Raw genomic sequence first — 21519 nt, forward strand, 5'->3', positions numbered from 1 at the left:
CTTTCCCTAGTGATTAAGATAGTTGATAATATAATGTGTTGATGATGTCTTGTTGTGATTTCTAAATTTGGTATTTTAATGGAACACTAGGTTAAATTGCATTAATCTCTTTTTGTTTGCGTTTTAAATACGTATACGGTTAAAATTGACAACGAATTTAGAGGAAAAAAAATGATCATAACATTATCAATACAAAAAATAAATAAATTTGGTTTTAATTTGAACATTTTGCGCATTAATATAAGAATCTAAGACAAATTTATTGGTATTGACAAAACGGTGGTAAAACATGGTGATCAAATATTCAAATGTTATCAATCTATATATCTATGTTGTAGCGCCAAATTTGTTGGAAACAAGAGTAAGTCGGTCCAAGTTCTTTACTGAGCTATGGTGAAAAAAACAATAATATTCATTTCTGTCATTGCATTTACAGTTTTTATATGATTTCTCACCGCTTTTAGTTAACTAAGGAAAATGCAAATATCTCTCAACGTTACATTCAATTTTTTTTTTCGAATGTTCGGAATTCAGTGGTATCAGTCTGAATGTTTTTTTAGAACATTTGAATACATTAAATGAAGAAAATGGAAACTTAATTAAAAAGAACTGTATACAGTGATTATGATGTAAATTGCTATATATATATATATATATACACATACGTATATCTCATCGTTTTTATATAGTTGATTCTGAATTGTTTTTTTTTTAATTTTATAATTTCAGTAGAAGTTTACCATATATATGTATATATTATTAGAATTAAATGGTGGCTTGGTCGCAAAGGCTTGTGGCATGTTGGCTGGGTGTAATGGGCCGTGGACCCAGTCATTCTTCCACATGGGTTGCACGTGGGTTCTTCTCACTGTCACGTGCCATCATTCACTCCTCACATAAATGCGATCATGTTCATGTTTGTACATGAATCTTATCATATGGTCGTTTCGGTTCACATGTATTTTTATTATTAAAAAAAAACAATGATGTTGTATGCATTGTTAGACCATTTTTTCCATAAGCTTTCAAACGGATTCGATTTTTTTGGACATTTTACTCTCTCTTTCTCTCTCTCTCTCTATATGATATCTGTAAATTCAAATTTATGTCATTATTTTTTTAAAGAAAAAAAAGTATGTGTTAATGCTCAAGAAACCAGCAAGATCTTGCAAGATTTTCAGATGCATGATTATCATTTGCGAGATTCGATTGCGTCACATGCTCCCCTTTTCCTGATATATACGCATCACTAATTGGTATACGTATATTATACACATGGGCGGATATAGAAAAATATTTAGAAGGGGGTACAATCTAATTTTAATATTCTATATGGGGGCATTTAGCAAATATATTTAAAATTTTATAAAAAAACTTAATATATTTTTATGAAATCACTGGGGACACGTGCCCCCGTTCCTGTTGTCTTGCGTCCGCCCCTGTATATACATATGTATATATAATGCAATATTAAGTAGTATATTTTTCAGAAACTTTTTATAATTCTCAACAAGTCTTTTATATTATATTTGCACTTTTGTGATTTTATTTAGTTTTTTTTCCGAGTAGTTGGATTAAATTCGAATAATTATATCGGCAGAAGTCCAAAATTATAATGAGAAACTAATCATACAAAAATAGAGGGTGAAGCCCGTTATTAGCCATGAGTATTATAATAATGTATTCGACCAAAACTTTTATTGGGCCTAAATGGGCCTGGTCGAAGGATTGTTGGGTCTGATGTGGAAAATATTTGGGCCTGTGAGGATTGATGCATTCGTCTTTCGGGCTTACCAAACGCGACCTTCAGCACAGCTGATAATGTCTTTCGACTTTCAGCTACACAATCCTCGGCGTGCCTCCGTCGCTTCATCTCTCTTTCTTTTCATTGCGTTAATCATCTTCTTGCTCCGAATACCTAGGAGTTTCTGTCTCATGCTTTCCACTCGGTACTCTCTCTCTCTCTCTCGGTATTGGTTTTGGTAATGGCAGGTTTGCGCGGTTTCAGTGTATTGTAATAGAGGAGACAGGAAAACTGCGAAGAAGAATCGTTTCAGTCACTCGTTCGGGATTGTGAGCGTGAGTTTCGTCTGATTGGTAATTTGGTATCGAATTCGTTGTTAGCATTTCGTGTTCTTCTGTTCGAATTTGGTTTAAATTTGTTTTTTATTCGATTTCGGCAGGCAAGGCCTCGTAACAAGAAGAAGGGGAGAGAACCACCGAAATTGCTGGTGCCTCCTTCGCGGCCGGGGAAGGATAAGTTCGACGACGGCGAGAAAATCAAAATTGAAGTCGATGACTCTCTCTTCTCTAATTAGAATCGTAGTTCATCGCTGTAATCCGAGAAGAGGCTATGATTCTGCGATTATGTGTTGTTAAACATCTATAGTTCATCTTGTTTCTAATGGATCTCTCTTGTTTTCTGTTTATTCCATGCTTTGTTTCGTGATTTCTTGTTTTGTTCAAGCGTTGTTTGAACTTTCTGAAACGGTGTCTGGGTAATGTGTTTCAGGAAATGATCTAACCACGTGAGCTTTCACATAGTGATCTCTGTGGTGAAGAGATTTCTGAGTTTGGAGTGCACTTTGTTCATCAGGGTGAAAAGACATGGATGAAGTCCAAACATGATTCTTGCAACCTCAATTCCTCAAAGCAGATACCGAATCATACTGGCAAATAGTATTTCTATAAATTCCTGACCAAAGAAAAATCATATAGAATGAAATCTACTCACGAGGAAGGATTTTGTTTCGTGGGGGGTTGCTCATGAGAATTTGTAATGTTTAGGCAGCTTGTGCAGTGCGTTGATATTAGAATTTGCATGCCGCTTCCTTCCTCTATCTTCGTCTTCCTCGTTACCTTGTTCCATAGATGGATCATGTAACTCCCGCTGCTAATGTCACGCACCGTCTTCTCTACCTGTTTTGCTTCGGCTATGGTTGCAGGTTTCTTGAAAAGCCCAGGAATCTTGATCCAATTAACTGGATAAAAGGCATTTGGTGGCAAGATTGTGAGATTGTATCTGGGTTTGTTTCCTAATCTCTGGATGACTCTTGAAACCAGGTAAGGGCTGTTATAGCCCCATATATTCCCGTCAAAAGTCGTGGCATACTCGTGCAAGAATTCAAACATAACCGGGTGGTAGATATCAAAGATCATCACCGCATTGTTTAGCCTTGTCCATCTCCCGGTTCCTCTGTCCACACTCTGTGCCCCGATTGCATTTCTCAGTCCCCTCAGGTCGTTCAGAAATATGATATCCGTGTCCAAGTAGATTCCTCCGTACTTGTACAGAACTGCAAGCCTTGTCAGGTCAGATAGATTCATATACAAGGGGATAGAGCCAGGATCCATATCGCCGCTCTTCAACCTTTTCAGCCATGATTCGGCAGGGGTGTTCTGGACGAGAAAGGGTATATCTGGTGTTGCAGCAAGAATGTGGAAGCCTTGATCAAGCAATGGCTTTAGGATGTTGTATCCTCTGGGGGAATCCAAAGTGTTGGACATAATCACAAGGCATGCATCTGGATTGGTACTGAAGAGAGTATCGACGGCCAATAGCTCTCTAGGTCCAAAAGATTTGGCCGGTGAAAGCCACACCATGAAGAACTGAGTTGTGCAATTGTTGTTGAACAATTCCAACACTCTTGGGTGGAATCTCTGGCTCTTGCTAGTTGAATTCAGTATTTCGAGCTTCGGTAACTGTTTCCTGAACCATTCAATTCTCTCTTCCTTGTTTGCCTTTGGAGGAGGTACCAATGGATCGAGTTCCTCATCGTCTCCTTGTCTCTTTTCCAGACAGTTGACAACTGAACCGCCAACAAGTCTTTTATATTATATTTGCACTTTTGTGATTTTATTTAGTTTTTTTTCCGAGTAGTTGGATTAAATTCGAATAATTATATCGGCAGAAGTCCAAAATTATAATGAGAAACTAATCATACAAAAATAGAGGGTGAAGCCCGTTATTAGCCATGAGTATTATAATAATGTATTCGACCAAAACTTTTATTGGGCCTAAATGGGCCTGGTCGAAGGATTGTTGGGTCTGATGTGGAAAATATTTGGGCCTGTGAGGATTGATGCATTCGTCTTTCGGGCTTACCAAACGCGACCTTGAATTCAAAATTGTGATGCTGATTGAGCAAGTGTCTGACCGACAATCCACAAAGATGAGATACAATATAGCAGAAAAGACGAGGATGGTGATGAATCTGTATGCCCTGTGAGTAAATTTCTTCTTCAGATTCTTCTTTGGCTTTACGTTGCACATCATCGAGACACTCTTCGTAGTTCCATGCATGTCTCGTGTGTCTATAAACATGAGCACACACAGAGAGAGAAACTAGGTTCTTGTCCAAACCCTAACGAAATATGGAAACCTATGACCCAAACCAAGCCGCAGTCGCATCAGGAACGAGTATAGTGTTAGGTGCTAGGGTTTTAACCCTTAAGAACAAGTCGTTTAGATTCAGGACACCTCGAAATTGAGTTATGTTTGAAGTCTGAAGTGCCGTAGTTAACAAGGAATGTATAGCAAGGACTGCATTCTTTGACCAATCATCAGATGCCATGTCATGTTGCTCCCTGGTTTGAGATTTTACTTGCTAATGGAAAAAATTAGTAATTCCACCATATGAAATTCTATCTGTCGGTTAATTAAACTTGCATCTTATCTTGTTATTGTGATAAGTTTGGAGAATAACGTGACGAGAGGGAATGGGTGTTTATTTTTATGATTTTTTTTTTCAAACTTTAACTTTTCTAGCGATTTGATTATTTCCTTTCCTTTTTTTTTCTCTCGAATTTCCTTTTCTACTCGATAAAATAATTTCCTTTCCTTTATTTTGTTAATACTATTTCTTGATTTTTGAAAGGACATTTAAAATGGTATATTACTAAAAATACATATTTAAACATCCACGCATGTATTTTTACCGTACAACCATAAATTCTGCAGTTGCATTGCTACTTTATCTTATTTTCTATTACAAAATGTTTATTTGAAAAAATATAATATGGAAAAAAGATCAAAAGTCGAAGTTTTTGGAAAAAACAACATTTGAAGTGAACATGTGATTAAGGGTGTTGGATTGGCAATACTCTCAAATCATTTATAGGAACTTATGCACATGGAAAGGTTCCTTCTTTTAGATTTCCAATTTTGATTTTTCCCTTTTAAATCTTCTCGAGCCCTCTTTTTTTTTTATTAAATCTTCCTTTCCATTTGTATTTTTTTTTTGTTTAACTATGCAAGTTGTTATTTTGTTCGTTTGTTAATTTCTTTATACTTTACATTTTTAATTTTCGTATAATTTTCCCTTTTAAATATTCTTTTCCATTTCTTTTTTCTGTTAAATACGTAAGTTGCTATTTTCTGTTTATTTGGTGTCTCTTTTTTACTTTACGTTTTTGTTAAATATTATTTTTTAAAATATGTCATATTCAATGGCTTTCATAGCATTTTTCGAATGACACTTGTGGCAACCATACAATTCCTAGCTGCTGATTTTTCATGTAGGATAGTCCAAAGTTTAGCTTTCTATTTAGTCTGTCATGATTATTTATGTCTCTTCATATATTTTCTGGTATTTCATTATTATATACGATTTTTTATTAAGTTTTTTACAATATCGTTTTCTTACGTCAACGTAGTTTTTAAACTTATCATCAATGTAAAGACCCTGAATTCAAAATATAAGTAACATTACTTCTTTCTGTCACGAATTAAAACACTCGATTGTCCCGGAAGCTTTTTTCTTTCATTCAGAACCCATATGTCCATTTGATGGTGGACATGATTTCTGACTCCTATTTGATTTCTTCCTTGAGCTTTTTTCTTATGATGAACTTGCAACGGAACTTCCATTTATTCAAATGAAAGACTTCCATTTAAACCGAGTAACTGACAAAACCTTTTCTACCAAATCAAAGATTATTGTCCAATAGGTTTTCCTTCGACTTCCAACTTGGGTGGAAGGGCATTTGAACTTAAACATTAAAGACAAAATAGAAAAGCCAAGCAAAAGTCCTTTTTCTCAGGACACATGGTGGAAGAGGTGTCCAGGGTTCTAGTTCTATTAGCATTCTAGTTCAGGACACAAATTCCTTTTGCTCTTGTCTACACGAGAAACAACAAATAGTGGAAATGGAAATACAAGAGGGGAGAAATGTGAAACCTGGAAACAGTCACTTTCAGTTGTCATTTGAAGCCATTTTGCTTTTCTTCATCTCGGAGTCTCTCCGCAAATAACACAGTTTTCTGAGATTATTCTGTCTATGACACTACCCTTTTCGATTGGAAGATTTCTGGCTTTCTTGTTCCAAAGATGCATCCCATAACTTTCTTTGTTCAGTTTGAGCAGCTCGGCTTCGGATAATCTTGTTTCATTTGAGCTCTTTGGCTTCCTAAACAGGCTTTGGATTTCTATCCAATTAAATGGGTAGAATGCTGTTGGTGACAAGACTGTGAAGTTCTTTCCAATTTCTCCTTCTACTCTCTTAGCTACTCTGCTTACCAAGTAAGGGCCATTGTGGCCCCATCTGTTACCATCAAAAGTTGAAGCAAATTCCTCAATGAATCCGTAGACAAGTGGGTGATTCTTCTCGAAGATCAGGACTGCATTATTCAACCTGATCCAGTTTTTTGACTGTTCATCCACTGTCTGTGCCCCAATTGAGTTCTTCAACCCTTTAAAGCTTCGCATAACAATGAAATCCGTGTCTATGTAAACCCCTCCATACTTGTATATAATCACGAGCCTCGCAAGATTTGATAGATTTTGGGATAATGGTATCCTTCCGGGATCTCTTTTGCAGCTTCTGATTTCATCAAACCAAGCTTTGGCGGGGGTGTTCTCAAGCAACAGCTGGAAGTCTGGTGTGGCTGCCAGAACTCTGAAACCGCGATCAAGTAGCGGTTTGAGGATGCTATCTCCTTGCGGAGAATCCATGGATCCTGAAACAATCATTAAGCATCCATTAGGATGAGCTTTGAAAACACTTTCCACGGCTCGGAATTCTCTTCTGCCGAAAACCTGTGCTGGTGCTATCCATGTCATGAAGAATCTAACTTCACATGTTTCATTGAAAAATTTCAGGACCCTGCCATTAAACTGCTTGGAGAGATTGGTTGACCTGAAAACCTCAAACTCTGGCAGGTGCATACAGAGCCATGCAATTCTGTCTTTGCTTGTTGTATTCTTCGGTGGAGTCAAGGGGTTTGGCATTTCCCAGTGATTATCATTCCTCTTGCTCTTTTTGGATGCTATCATAATGTTGGAGTTGATGTTCTTCGTCGGTATCACCTCGGAGCTTGCTTCGACATTGAAGGTGCTCGACTCTAGAGATATGTTGGAGAAGATATTGCCTGCAACAATGAGCAACATTACTGCCAAGAATATGAGTGTAGAAAAGATGGGCGAATTTGTATGCTTGGGCTGGCTGCAATCAGGTACTTTCCAGGGACTCTTCTCATCATCTTGGTTCATGGTTTCAAAAACCTTTAGGGTTGTAGAAAGGAAACAGGGGGAAAATCAAGGAAGGGAATTTACATTGGACCCGAAGCCAATGCATCTGATATATTGGACGTGAACTAGGCTAAGAAAATTTCTATCCACTAATTCATTTTTATTTTCCATCCTAGAAGAGCAATATTTTGTTAGTTTATTTTGATTTGGTCTAAGAACCATATATTTTAAATGCGTTTTTTTTTAATAGGACAGTTCATGGTACATGTTATCAGGGAAGAATTAAAGATTCTGGTTAAGCTTCTGCTGATTCTCCTTCTTCATTTGCTAGCTTGTGTTCTGGAAGCACTCACTACATCGGGCTTAGAGGCAAATTATTTGCTGATCAGTTCTCGGTGGATTCTCCTCCAATTTGTAAGTTATCTTTAAGATATTTTGTCGTTCTTTGTGTTTTAACTTATTACAGCCCAACTTATAGCAAATTACATTATATATTCGTTGACTCTTTCGTTTTGAGGGTAGGTCAATTGTTATATGCGAGTTTGGTTGTCATATCATGGAGCGTATGACAAAAACTTAAGATGTGCTTACCACTAACTCTTAGTATTATCTTAATAGGAAAGACACATGGGGATCTATAACGCGTGCGGTCACAATTTTAATAGGAAAGACAAAGCCGGTATGATTTCTTAGAGTTGAATTAAGCTGTATGAAACATGCAACATATGGTGTACTTTTGGATGGTGCATGTATTTCTTATCCGGTAGTGTCAAGCACTTAGGATTTAACCACTTTATGAACCCTTTTTAATTAGGTTTCGCCTAATTATAGTATACTATCAGCTTGTTTGGGAATTTTTTGATGTTTCATTTCTTTAAGGAGACTTGGTTGGGAGCCACTACCTGATTAACTTTCAATTAATCAGGATGCTGTTTCTAAAAGCTTGCTTTCGAGATTCATATGTTCCTGTTGTTTGTGATTTCTTGTTTTAGTTTGGTGGTGTTATTAACATGATGATCTTGACTGATGAGCTCTCACACGATCATCTCTGTGGTTGAGTGATCTCGAGTTTGGGCTGTGAACCTTTTAAGGGCAAGAAGTTATTGAGACCTTAAGAAGAAATTTAGTTCTCACCAGGTGGAGAGTTTGAAGCAATAAGCAGATTCCAAAATCATTTCAACTGAAAAAGGTAAACTGAATTATGCTGACGAAAATATTACTAAACATGGCACGTAAACGAAGAGAAAAACAAATGGAGGTAAAAATAACATATACTTCACGAACATTACATTTGTCTTGTCCTGTCTCTCACCATGAATATTATACTTTTCATTATACATGGGAATTTGTAATGTTTTGGCAGATTGTACAGTGAGTTGATATTAGTCTGTGCATGACGCTTCCTTCCTCTATCTCCATTTGCCGTGTCACTTTGTTCCAGAGATGTATCATGTAACTATGGCTGCTCATGTTATTCACCGTCTTCTCCACCCATCCTACTTCGTCTGTGCTTGCAGGATTTTTGAAAAGCCTCGGGATCTTAATCCAATTCACCGAATAAAAGGCATCAGGTGGAAAGATTGTGAGATTGTATTCGGGTTTGTTTCCTAATCTCTCGATGACTCTCGAAACCAGGTAAGGGCTGTTATATCCCCATCTATTGCCGTCGAAATTCGTGGCGTACTCTTTCAAGAATTCAAACAGAAGTGGATGGTAGATATCAAAGATCATCACCGCATTGTTTAGCCTTGTCCATCTTCCCGTTACTCTATGCACACTCTGTGCCCCAATCGCATTTCTCAGGCCCGTCAGATCGTTCAAGAATACGATATCGGTGTCTAGATAGATTCCTCCATATTTGTACAGCACTGCAAGCCTTGTCAGATCGGAGAGATTCATGAACAAGGGGATAGAACCAGGGTCCATGGTCCCGCTCTTTAACCTCTTCAGCCACGACTCTGCCGGAGTGTTTTGGACAAGAAACGGAACATCCGGGGTTACTGCAAGAACTTGGAAATCTCGATCAAGAAATGGCTTAAGGATGTTGTATCCTTTCGGGGAATCCAAAGTGTGGGATAGGATCACTAAGCAAGCATCTGGATTGGTGCTGAAGAGAGTGTCGATGGCTAAGAAATCTCTAGGCCCGAAAGTCTTGGCCGGGGAAAGCCATACCATGAAGAACTGAGCCGAGCAGTTGTTTTTGAAAAAATCTAGTACTCGTCCGTGGAATCTCCGACTCTTGCTTGTCGAGTTGAGTATTTCGAGCTCTGGTAACTTTTCCCTGAACCATATAATCCTCTCTTCCTTGCTCGCATTAAGTGGAGGTATCAATGGATCCACTTCCTCGTCTTCATCCTCGTTCTCTTCCTTTCCTCGTGTTTTTTGCAGTGAGTATGAATTGGCCATGGGGCCGATGCTTGAATTGGCATTGGTTCCCGACTTTGGGGATATGTCGGGAAGGATCTTGACGGGTCCCGAGTATGGTCCGCTGAAGGAGGAAATGTCTGAACGGAAATCCGAGTAGACGAGATACAATATAGCGGAAAAGACGAGGATGGTGACGACACCGTAAGAGGTGGTGGAAAACTGGTGAGTTAAAGTTAAACTCTTCCTCGGCATCTTCCTTGGCTTTACGTTGGAAAGAATCCAAAACCTTTTAGTTACGACTCGCATATTGCATATATATATATATATATATATGCAGCGTTCGTATAAGGATTTATACTATAATCATATAAACGGTGGACTCGCATATTAAGGAAAGTTGTATATAATGCCATCTGGTATATAATATAAGGGTGAACTTGACCATTATAATGTCTTACCCTCTGCTTGGTATTCGTTTTCGTGTTCGTGTTTTTTTTTTCCAGCTTAGAAATAGCATTATTTGGGTGGTTATTGGTCAATGAAATGAATATTTTAAATGTGTTTGGTTTCATGCAAACATGGCTTACGACTAAGTAAAAGACATTACAATCTCCTCAACTGTTTTTTTAAAAAAAAATTATGATTTGCTAAGTCACCTTTCTTGATTTCAAGGCTTGTGTTATGGATGAAATCACACGTATCTAATTGCTGATCCACTGATCAGAACGTGTGCATTTAGCTTTGCTACAACTTGTAAGTTACAGCGATCATTTACATTTTAAAACATTTTGTTGGGAGGTTGGTCCATTGCATGTTATAGGAATATATTATATGCTTGAAGGATGTGGGAACCACCGCTCATATTCTTAGGAATATATTATATAACACCGTATCTTGTTTTAGCTGTACTGTCGGGATAATGTATCTCCAGTAACCAAACAGATAAAATTATTGGGGTCTAATGTCAAATGTGTATTGTTTTTTGGTTGAAAAACAATCAGAAATGGAAACTAGGGTATGACCGACGTTTAATTGTGTATAAGTGCATGATTTCTTCATTCTCCTCTCTTGATTTTTTTTTTAATTTTATCATTGGGGCTGTTATGATTATTACACTATAATTACACTCAAAGTCGTCGATCCTTGGATGATCATTAGGCAATTATTAGAGTGGGACGAGACTTAGGCTGGTCGGAATAATCTCGTTTCTTTCCGTTTTGTAGGCTATTCAAAAAAAAAAACCCAGAACTGCTAGCATCAAAATCATATATATATACATATTATTCAATTGAATTTATTTGTGTAACAGTTAATTAAAATCCAAATGGGCTTGTACAAATCATATTAATTTAATTTTATGCAGTCGTCTTTTCCGTCTCAGGAAAGGATTAAATCCCAAGACAAGACAAGTATCATCATCTAAGGCCACAATGCTAAACTCTCCTCTCTCTCTAAATTAGCAAGGACACTTACATCATCCCATAAATCTTCTCATTCACCAGAACCTAATATGTTCAGGAAAAAAACATTACAAGTATCAAAGTCGGAATAAATGTAATGTAGTCATGACACTCAAACACGTTAAACAGATGGCATCAAAGGAGATCTCGATTATATATACACACTCAAACAAACATCCATGTAATTTTTTAGTACTTACAAACTTAAGAGAGGAGATCCAAAAACCCCTTTTGCAACCTGCCTTCAGATACCATATATGTTATCGTAGTTGAGGACGATGCATGCATAGAAAACCCATTGTTCTGCATTTCTTGTATCAGCTCGATAACCATCGATGGAGAGCCACTTCTGAGACGACCCCTGATCAATGCGTTACATGTACCACCTTCAGGAAAACAACCATCTTCTTTCATCTTCCCAATTACCTTTTCGACTTCATAGAGTGAACCTTTTCCGCAAAGTCCGGAGATCATTATATTATACGTGATAACATTCGGTTTCACCCCTTTCTTAAGAAGCCTATCAAATAATACAAATGCCTCGTCAACTCTCTCAACCTTGCACAAACCATGCATCATGACATTATGGAAAGATATATGGAGGTCAATCCCACTCTTTTGCAGCTTATTATATAGACCAAGTGCCTTGTCCGTTTTTCCGTTCTTACAAAGACCATCAAGCAAAATGTTGTAAGTTATAAGATTATGATGATGACCCTTATAATGCATCTCCCGGAAAAACTTTTGGCCAGCATCAAGGTTGCCTACTCAATAAAACCCTTGGATGAGGATGTTGTAAGTAAATGAATCGACATCCAATCCTCTTCGAGATATCTCATAAAAGCGATTCATACCCTTATCGAACCTATTAGCCTTGCAGTAACCATTTATCATAGAATCAAAAGTCACGGTATTAGGAAAACATCCCTTGGTGGTCATATAATTGAACATTTGTTCTGCCCTGGCACGACGGTTCTGCAGGCAAAAACCATTGATCAATGAAGTATAAATAATAGTATCTGGAACTAAACCTCTTCGGATCATCTCCTCGTACAATCTTTAGCCTCCAGAAACCTTTCCTTTTTAAGGAGTGCATCGATTAATCCATTGAACGTGACAACACCACGGGTGATTTTCCTTTTTCACCATCTCACTCAACAATCGGGCAACATCGTCTCATCTACCAAATCTGGAAAGGTCGTTAACCAAAGAGGTGTATGTAACAACATTTGGTACAATGCCGACATTACCCATCACTTCGAAAAGGTTCAGTGCATCATCCATGTGTCCAGCTTTGCAAAGAAAATCAATAATTGTATTAGAAATTATGACATCGATCTCAGTACGCATTTCCTCCATCTTCATGAGCAGATTCATGGCCAACGCAAAATCCCCGCCTTGCAGACCCCATTTATAACAATGCCGAATGAAACTCTATGGGGTCGACAATCCATCTTTAGCACTTGGTCAAGTAAACTCAATGTTTCATAAACTCTACTCTCAAAGCAAAATCCGTTGACCAAAGTGTTAAATGTTACAACATTAGGTTTGTATCATTCTTTCACCATTTGGTCAACCAAGCTAAACACCACGGAAATCTTGCCCTGGATACAGAACCCATGAGCTATGGTAGTGTAGGTGACTACATCAGGTTCGTAACCGAGTGTCAATATTTTTCCCACAACAGATAAGCCCTAAACCACTTGATGAGAGCGGCAACAGTTGATCATAACATTGTACGAATAGATATTATGTGAAACCCCAAGCAATTCCATTCTCTCGCAGAGGGAAATCACAACATCATACCGTTTCATTTTCATGACCGCACTCAATAGTTTAGTGAAATCAACGATGGACGGTAAGGGACGAGACTCCACCATCTGATCGAACAAATCAATGGCATCCTCGGCATGGCAATCATGAAACCCACATCTCAATCTGTCTCGGTAAGATACACTGCAATATCTAATACCGGAAAAAGCCGATCTCGGACAACTTAAAACAGAGGAACAATGTGAGAAATTGTTCAGAGTACCTCTCCCCAGGGGATGAATCTGAACTAAACCTGAGGCAGAAGCAAATGCGAAAGCAGCCATTCTCCGGACCATTGGCGTCATCTTAGCTTCCTTCCAAAGACAGAGTCAGAACTCAGGCTACTTTTACAAACATTAGGTCAAAGGGGCGGAGAAACTGATCCTTTTCGACCCTGAATCAGAAAGCCCAAAACAAACCCATCAAGTCAAAACTCAAAAACTAGATTCCGATAAACAGCTTTCACGAAATAAAAATAATAACTAGGAGTGTACATATATATTTTTTAGAGAGACATACGGTTCGACAGGAAAATCGAAATCGAACGAGAATGATGGAGGAGGCGAGAGAAACTTTAACCAAATAAGTGAGAGGAGATAAGAGGGATCGAAATCGAACCTGAGATCGCGAGAGAGAGACGGGGGAGGCTGAGAGAGATCGAGAGAGAGAGTAGGCGGCGGCGGAGACTTAAGAGGTTGAGACCAGAAAGCGTATGATAGATGAGAATCGACAGTGAGATTTAAAACAAAAAAAAAAAAAAAGCAGAAGAGAAACCGAGATGGAGAGCGGCCGGGGGCTTGGAAAGACAGGGAGCTTTAAGCCTTTAACCAAACCTAATGGCATCGCCGTAATTACGACGAAGGTCAGGGGTAAGCTTATATTTGATAATGGAGGTTTAGTGTTTCTTGCTTGGGCAAATGTGATTCGTTGCGTTGCGTGCGTGTTCGTAAGACACACAGTAACACAGCATTGTATAGGAAATGGAAGTTGAATGAAGATATGGAAAAAAGGAGACTGAGCGTGTGTGTGGAAATGACGGGTGAATTTGTACGGTTCACGGTTTCAGAAGCCTTTAGGTTTGTGGAAAGGGATTTAGGCTAACAAAATTTCTACCCATTTGGTTTGCATCTAATCCAACACAGCAACAGCTCACTTCTACCAAAACTTTTCCTAAAACACACATACACAAAACAAAACAAGAGCGCTTGATGAATGCTCACGACTAACTCCTTCTGCCTCTAGGGAGATTTTGATGGTGCCTTTTCCTTTTCAACCTCGAGCTCGATGACTGTGCCTTTTCTCTGTATTTCTCTGGTAAATACTTCTTCACTCTGTTTTTTCATCAGACGTCAGTTCCCGCTCTAGTTTCTCTCCTCTCTTTTTCGGGTGCATCAAAAAACACGGGAGAGAATACAAAAGCGGGCTCACAGATCGAAAATGCAGAAGTTGACAGCGATGTACGGAGCTATCCCCACAAGAGATGGTCCGAGGCCATGATAGAAGGATGCAATTCCTTCTTCACGGAGCATATTCAAAGCAACCTGCATGCAGACACATACCATCAATCCATAATATGCATGACATCACATCTGCATAAGCAAACAAGGGCATGGCTCTACTTTTGAGTACGAATTCAATTCTTTACCTGAGTCATGGTTCAGTACCCAGGTTCAACTGCCAACCTTAATCTCAAGACATCTAATGGATACGTTATCTGCATAGACATCAAGTTCAAAAGCAGCTTGATAAATCAACATACCTATATGCTCGGAATTCAAGAAAATATTAGTCCTGAATTGGACAAACAAAAACATGAGCGCTAGGTTTCAAATTGAGTTATGATTTAGTTTGGAAATAGATATAGAAAAAATGTTGGCCAGGGTTCACTAAACTTGAGGAGAGCAAAATAGTAGCGGCAACTTAGAAAATCTATTGTGCCACAATTACTTACGAAAGTAGATGTCATGCCAGCACAAGAACCTGCTGCAAGTCTTCCGATTACTCAGAGCTCGCCGTTTTTCCCTTTGAATAATTTCTAAATTCAAAACATAAAAGCGTCAGCTAAAACAGTTTTAACATTAGAGGCATAATGCCAAGGACGGAGCAAAGGATAGATCTTGTGTGTATAATCTTGAACATTGTCAATTCCGGTCCTTCGACCAAATAGCATAAGGCAAACAAAAGTATGAACACTATAGATAAAGAGTGAAACAGGAAAAAGTATGAACATTGTTGATACGCAAATTAACCTCTATAAAACCAATTGCCTTCGTCCCGCTCTGATATCCAACTCGTACCCCATGAGACTGCAGATCAATCCAAGGCAAAAAAGACAACCTATAACTTATATTTCTGAAATTTTTTAAAAGAAAAAACAGAAGACAATGAATAAATTTAACAATATTTGTAATCCTCTATGTATGAATCCTTGGGATGGAATTTTGAATTCCAAATATGAAACGTAAATCCCTATCTAAGATGTTAATCTTTGCTCCTTCAAAAAACTGGAGTCAGAAGAATAAATATCGAATGATACTGAAAGAGCCAAAACCTGCATGAGAATCTTGATGCGGTCGAGTGGAGCGATGAGTCATGACAGTCTTCGCGGGCGGCTCCGGCGATGGCTCCGGCGGCGAAGATGGCGGCGTCCTTGGGGACGAGAGCGAGAATCGCGAGCGGATGCCTCAGGGGTTGAACCGGCGTCGGAGCGAATTCCCTCTGCTCGCACTTCTGCTCCAGCGAGACGCGAAACCGCCATTTCCGCCGGAATTGTGCCGGCCACAGCGGCGCAACCGTACAACACCAGTTTTCGCCGGCGAGGGGCTTGGAAGGGGGACGAAACTGGTGGATTCAAGGGACTGAAGTTTGAGTATCGCTTTCTCTTCATCCATGGTTACAGAGAAAAAGATAAAGTCAAAGAGGTTGTTAGTTTCAACAAAACAAAGGAGAATTGAAGGGGAGAACAAAGCTGGAGTTTGATGTTTATATGATAATGGAATATTTTGTTTATTTTTTCACAAAAAAATATATTTCTTTTGTTTTTAAACATATATATATATATATATATATATATATATATTCAATCTTATACTGTTTTACTAAAATTGAATTAAATTAAATTACTAAAATCGATTTTTCCCCAATTTCTCACTGTAACTCTCCCTTAGTGTGGATCGAGGATCCTGTAGTATACCACAAATTTCATCCAAAAAAAAAAAACAAACCTTTGTGTATTTGGTCCCCCGACGGCGCGAGAATCGGAATTGGTGTTGTTTACAGCTCGTGAACAGTAGAATGGGCTTTATGGGCCCACAAATGGTTCTTTTTATCAGCCCATTATAGTTGAAAGAGAAGGCTTTTTACGATTTTGGGCCTTTACCAGTGTAAATTGAGGCCGTCAAGTCGATTATATATATATGTCTATGTATAAGCATACATATATATATATATATATATATATATATATATATAAAATTTAGATATTGGAGTTGTCATTTTAATCCAATTTTTCGTTAGATCATTTTTAAATTCGAATGTCAAAATATTTCTATCTTACGTAGGACAATGAATCAAAGGTGTATTATATCTTTTTCTAATTATTTTGTGTTCTTAATTACATAAAAGAAAAATGCTGTTTCCCTGGCGGATTTTATACTGATGTTTAAATTATAAATTTTTTTGTGTATAATATTTTTTACTATTAAAACCCGTTATTTTGAGCTAGATCTAATCAGTTGTTATTGTTGAAATTTCGATAACTAAATTCAAATTTTTTTTTTGTCAATAACATTACAAATAAAAGAGACATATTGACATTATCATTTCATTATATACTAAATAATACATATTTTTTTAGAACTCAGTGTATTCTTTTGAGTTTGCATTAACCACCAAAGAGAGATGCGCAAACAAAAACGAAAAACAAAAGAACCATTGATATGATCTTATTAAGGTTGCAATCAAAAATAAATTTGGCACATATTAAAAAAAGAAAAGAAAAGCAAAAACAAAGAGACAGAACAAAACTCTAGAGAGAGAGAGATCAGAAGGGCCCTCCAAAGGCAGAGGGAGATGAGCCTTGCCTTCATCATCAGGTCCTCACTGAATCCGTTGGGATTTTCAGACAGAAGAAGTTGAGAAGACTTCTCCCCCGCTGCCGACGATGGTCAACGGTTGAAGTCCCAAGCCGCTCGCCTTCGGTTGTTCTGAGAAACAGGACATGTCAATACTTACAGACCCAAGACCGTACAAAAAAAGCATGTTTTTTCATCAAATATTAGAGAAAACTATGGAAATCAAACTTACGTAGAGGGATTCTGTCGACGAAGAAGCAGGCGGCGATGATGAGATAGCAGAGCAAGAGTACAAGCCCCTTCATGTAATGAGAAGTTCCGTCCTGACGTACCAAGAAACATAAAAATTAAAATCCAGTGATTATAAATTAAATGAGTGAGATTGAAATATAATGTAAAAAATAAAAAATGTAACCTGTAAGGTGAAAGCTGTGACAATAATCGCCAAGGCAAGAGAACCTGTCTCCAGGATGTTGAAGTTGAGATCCATGTCGATTCCAAGAATCCACGCCACCACAATGCACAATGGGACCTGACAGAAACCCTAATCGTTAAACCCTAAATTCGAAACCCAATAACAAGCCAACATCGACTTCGGTTTTTAAGATCATCATTTTCGAGATTTCATCTAAACCCTAACACAAACCGACATCCTCGGATTTTTGTAAGATTATCATTTTCGAGATTTAATCGTCAAACCCTGAACCCTTTAAACAAACCGACCAAGGAGATTTAGGGAGCTTACCACGAACAAGGAGATTTGAGTCGAGGAACCTAACGCGACGCCAAGAGATATGTCCTGTAATATTTCATTGACAGAGGGTTCAGAACCCGGGTTTTGATCTAGAAGATTCTAGAACTAAGAATGAAGGAACTCGGAAAACATACGAGTTTGTTCTTGAAGGCAAAAATGATGGCTCCCGCGTGCTCGGCCGCGTTTCCGACAATGGGAAGCAATATTATGCTTATGAAACTGACTGATAATCCCCAAGAGTCCGAAGCATCCTGACAAAGATAAATCGCATTAGTCCGAATGATGTTTTCGTGTATATATACGACAATATTTCATATACGGGGCTCGTAGTTACCTCGATCGTGGCCACGACATACTCTGATAGCAAAGCTATGACAACAGTCATCCCGGCCAACCAAGCGAATCCGCTCCAGAATCCGATCACGGGAGTTTCATCATCGGTAACATCATCATCGTACTCATCGTCCTGCCCGTCAGGAAATTTAACAAATCATTTCGTAACCAACAGAGAGATATAGAGAATATTCCAGAAGATTATCATATACGTAATTTACTTTATACGTAAGTATAGGTACCTCTTGGGACTCGAACAACTGACGATGAGTCCAGAGCTGGAAGACGATGTAAATGACGTAAGCGATCAACATGACGATACTGCTTGCCCGGGAGAGACTGAGAGTGGCGTCGGAAATCGTAGAGGAAGAAGAAGAGTCTCCTCCTCCGACGTATGTGAACAACAATGGCAGCAAGTGACAGAGCAGCCCCATCAGCAGCAACAAGGTGTTCACATCTGATTGTCTCTGATGTACAGAGAGAAATCATATCAACGTATTGTATCAATGTGCCTAACCGGTATAGAAACCGGTTCAGACCTACACAAAACCGATCAATTGATGACCTGGTTTTGTATCGATTCTAAACAGTCCAGCCTGACAGACGAAGCCAAAATAAAAAGAAATCATATCATCGTATTATCGTGGAGCCTAACCGGTTTAGAATCCGGTTCAATATTACACAAAACCGATCAATTGATGATCCGGCCGGTTTTGTGTTCTGATGTCTCGATTCGCCGAAATCCATATCGATTCTAAAAGTTTTAGCATGATAGATGAAGCCAAAAACCAAAATATTTTGGTATCGTGAGTGTACCCGGTTCAACTATAACCGAATTGGTCAATGGACAAACCAGGTTGGTATTCATGATCCACCATAACCGAAAAGCAGACTATCTAGCCAAAGGCTAAGCTATACCCGGTCAAAGCAGTTGTGGTAAACCGGAACATACATACCCGGTCGAACCGTTGCTCTCTACGGAGGTTGGCAATGCCGCCGCATAAGAGGGAAGTGCCGAGAACGAGCAAGAGGTTGGAGAGAATGGAACCGAGCAATGAGTATTTCACCACATCGATCTTCCTATTCGCTAACGCAAACACCGCTATTATCAGCTCCGTCGCGTTTCCACACGTCGCGTTCAGCAAACCTCCCACTGCGTTTTTACATATCCCCACATTATTAAAAAAACAAATTTACTTTATTTATATATACATGTATATTAAATAAAACTTTACATCTGTAACGCACGCATATATATATATATATATATATATATATAATAAACAATAGGTATGAGAATAATGGTATGGAATTCTTACATGTGGGACCGGTGTAGAAAGCAATTTGCCTGCACGAAACCATGAATGAAGAGTTAGAATTGGATTTCGGGATAAATTTATTACAATATGAAATGTAGCGAGTCATTAGCTAAATTACCCAAAAATCATAAATTTTGTCAATTAAAATAACAGCATTAGGAAAAGATTCTTTAAAACAACATTTTTTATTTCAAAAATACCTTTAAACTGAATTCTAAATTGAAGTTATTTTATCGAAACTTTTTAAAAATGTATAATATTTTACTATATTAACAAAATCCCCTAATATAGATATCGCCTATATATTATTTTAAATATTATCGTGATCATTGACGACGTGTACCCCGGCATCAAATCTTACACTGACAAAGTGGCATGGATATAGCGTTATATATGTATATACACGCGTATGGTTGATATGATTAATCGGTGATGTACGTAATTAACGTGGCATTTTATATATAAACAAATTAAAATGTTTGATGTGACAATAAATTTAAAATTTGATTTCATGGATCCGGTCGTACGACTTACTCTGTCAGAAAGCTGACGCGCTCGGCCAGAGGTGTCAGTCCCAGCAAGCTAAATACAAATATCCATGGCTGTTTTCGCATCACAAATAAATAAATACATAATTAATTAAATAAATCTGGTATTTAATTGTTAAAGAATCTAACCTAACTATCCCTATGAAAGTAATTGAAACTTTGTATGATGACATTGATTTATTTTCATAGTTTTCAAATTAAAATAAAACGTTTTTCGGCCAAATGCTCTTCATTTTGGGGCTGAAATTACAATATTTTCCCCAAAGGTTTGATCTATTTAATAAAAAAAATACACGATTTTTTCCATAAAATTCCCAACTGTGGCAATATTTTGAGACATTTAACCATGACACACATAGAATGGAAGATACAAACATGACATGACATGACATGACATGTGTATAGTGTATACCATACTATACACATCAGAAAAAAGGAAAAAAACGCTCGACAAAAATGAATAAAACAGTATAAATTAAATCCAATATTAATGCAAACCCATCGATTAGTTTTCAAAATTGCAAAATCTTTATTTTGAACATCATTGTTGCAATACACACACACCCATGTATGTATATATATGCATGCATGGATGTGAGAAATTGAAAGATTAATTGAGAGAGCGAGAGAGAGAGAAGTTACGCGGGAGAAGCCGAAGGAGGTGGCGATAATGGCGAGAGGGATGGCGGGAAACAGGACAGAGAGTTTAGTTCCGAGGATGACTTCCTGCAGATTGGCGAGGAAATCTTTAAGACATTTGCACGGAACCTTCTGGATGATTCTGAGATCGGATTTCTTCCTCAGCGAAGAAGAAGACATGTTATGAGCCGTTCTCCCATGTCTAAGCTCTCTGCTCGAACCCTTCATCATCATGCTCCCCCCTCCGTTCTCCTCCGCAATCACACTCCCCATTTTCCCTGTCGGATCCAAGTTTCAAAAGTAATCTTTTTCCTGGGTTTCACTCAGTGGTTCAGGTGTTGATAAACATATATTGGTTTTTATGGAATCTTGTGGGGTCCACACGCAATTTCCAGGAAGTTTCCTTTTTACTTTAATACATAGACTTTTTTTTTGGTAAATCTGCATGCATGGTCAAAATGTGAGGGTAAGAAAATAAAATGGATACAAAATGATTTATTAAAAAAATCTGATTCTATAATCACTAATCACGTGCATATTGAATATCAAAGGAAGCTCGTTTCTTTCAGTATTTTATTTATAAACAAAAACAATCATTCTATATGTGATGCTGATTAATGATATTTGTTCGAAAGTAATTTGGGATGAAATATTTGGACCGACACTTTAAGATCTCTTTCCAATAACTCTCTTTATTAATCTTTGCATTTTTCTAAGACGAGAAGATATTGTGCACTGGTTCGGG

General features: G+C 37.9%; 4 protein-coding genes and 2 long non-coding RNA genes across 6 annotated transcripts; 1 reads left to right on the forward strand and 5 right to left on the reverse strand.

The window, feature by feature from the left end:
- Window positions 1-1831: 1831 nt before the first annotated feature.
- On the forward strand, window positions 1832-2452 carry LOC104806604. The gene is made up of 2 exons (XR_770634.2): window positions 1832-2079; window positions 2184-2452. It is a non-coding gene; the product is annotated as an uncharacterized LOC104806604 (long non-coding RNA).
- A 60-nt stretch (window positions 2453-2512) lies between these two features.
- Window positions 2513-4303, reverse strand: LOC104807017 (uncharacterized protein At4g19900-like). Its single transcript, XM_010532126.1, has 2 exons — window positions 4162-4303; window positions 2513-3809 (listed from the first exon to the last, which is right to left on the reverse strand). Exons 1-2 carry the CDS (start codon window positions 4301-4303, stop codon window positions 2731-2733), a joined length of 1221 nt encoding a protein of 406 aa, XP_010530428.1. The 3' UTR covers window positions 2513-2730.
- A 1411-nt stretch (window positions 4304-5714) lies between these two features.
- On the reverse strand, window positions 5715-7713 carry LOC104806606 (lactosylceramide 4-alpha-galactosyltransferase). The gene has a single exon (XM_010531589.1). The coding sequence runs from the start codon at window positions 7488-7490 to the stop codon at window positions 6228-6230; it is 1263 nt and encodes a 420-aa protein (XP_010529891.1). The 5' UTR covers window positions 7491-7713; the 3' UTR covers window positions 5715-6227.
- Window positions 7714-8669: 956 nt separating this feature from the next.
- LOC104806605 (uncharacterized protein At4g19900-like) lies at window positions 8670-10981 on the reverse strand. Its single transcript, XM_010531588.2, has one exon. The coding sequence runs from the start codon at window positions 10140-10142 to the stop codon at window positions 8802-8804; it is 1341 nt and encodes a 446-aa protein (XP_010529890.1). The 5' UTR covers window positions 10143-10981; the 3' UTR covers window positions 8670-8801.
- Window positions 10982-11310: 329 nt separating this feature from the next.
- On the reverse strand, window positions 11311-15956 carry LOC104806607. The gene is made up of 6 exons (XR_770635.2): window positions 15660-15956; window positions 15358-15414; window positions 15060-15143; window positions 14754-14822; window positions 13727-14649; window positions 11311-13502 (listed from the first exon to the last, which is right to left on the reverse strand). It is a non-coding gene; the product is annotated as an uncharacterized LOC104806607 (long non-coding RNA).
- Window positions 15957-17019: 1063 nt separating this feature from the next.
- On the reverse strand, window positions 17020-21106 carry LOC104806608 (vacuolar cation/proton exchanger 3-like). Its single transcript, XM_010531591.1, has 11 exons — window positions 20778-21106; window positions 20122-20189; window positions 19588-19616; window positions 19225-19421; window positions 18511-18735; window positions 18270-18401; window positions 18070-18186; window positions 17927-17980; window positions 17597-17713; window positions 17414-17504; window positions 17020-17313 (listed from the first exon to the last, which is right to left on the reverse strand). Exons 1-11 carry the CDS (start codon window positions 21045-21047, stop codon window positions 17228-17230), a joined length of 1386 nt encoding a protein of 461 aa, XP_010529893.1. The 5' UTR covers window positions 21048-21106; the 3' UTR covers window positions 17020-17227.
- Between the last annotated feature and the right edge of the window lie 413 nt (window positions 21107-21519).

Source organism: Tarenaya hassleriana, unplaced genomic scaffold (assembly GCF_000463585.1).
Source record: "Tarenaya hassleriana unplaced genomic scaffold, ASM46358v1 Cleome12, whole genome shotgun sequence".
Taxonomy (NCBI): Eukaryota; Viridiplantae; Streptophyta; class Magnoliopsida; order Brassicales; family Cleomaceae; genus Tarenaya; species Tarenaya hassleriana.

Bases quoted from the DNA above. Each gene is read 5' to 3' on its own strand.
- LOC104807017 (XM_010532126.1), bottom strand. From the start codon at position 4,303: ATGCATGGAACTACGAAGAGTGTCTCGATGATGTGCAACGTAAAGCCA. The intron at 3,810-4,161 runs GTCGGTCAGACA...TTGGCGGTTCAG, and splicing joins GTATCTCATCTTTGTGGATT to TTGTCAACTGTCTGGAAAAG.
- LOC104806606 (XM_010531589.1), bottom strand. From the start codon at position 7,490: ATGAACCAAGATGATGAGAAGAGTCCCTGGAAAGTACCTGATTGCAGC.
- LOC104806605 (XM_010531588.2), bottom strand. From the start codon at position 10,142: ATGCGAGTCGTAACTAAAAGGTTTTGGATTCTTTCCAACGTAAAGCCA.
- LOC104806608 (XM_010531591.1), bottom strand. From the start codon at position 21,047: ATGGGGAGTGTGATTGCGGAGGAGAACGGAGGGGGGAGCATGATGATG. The intron at 17,981-18,069 runs GTATGTTTTCCG...GAAATATTACAG, and splicing joins TTGCCTTCAAGAACAAACTC to GACATATCTCTTGGCGTCGC. The intron at 17,314-17,413 runs GTAAGTTTGATT...CCTGTTTCTCAG, and splicing joins CGTCGACAGAATCCCTCTAC to AACAACCGAAGGCGAGCGGC.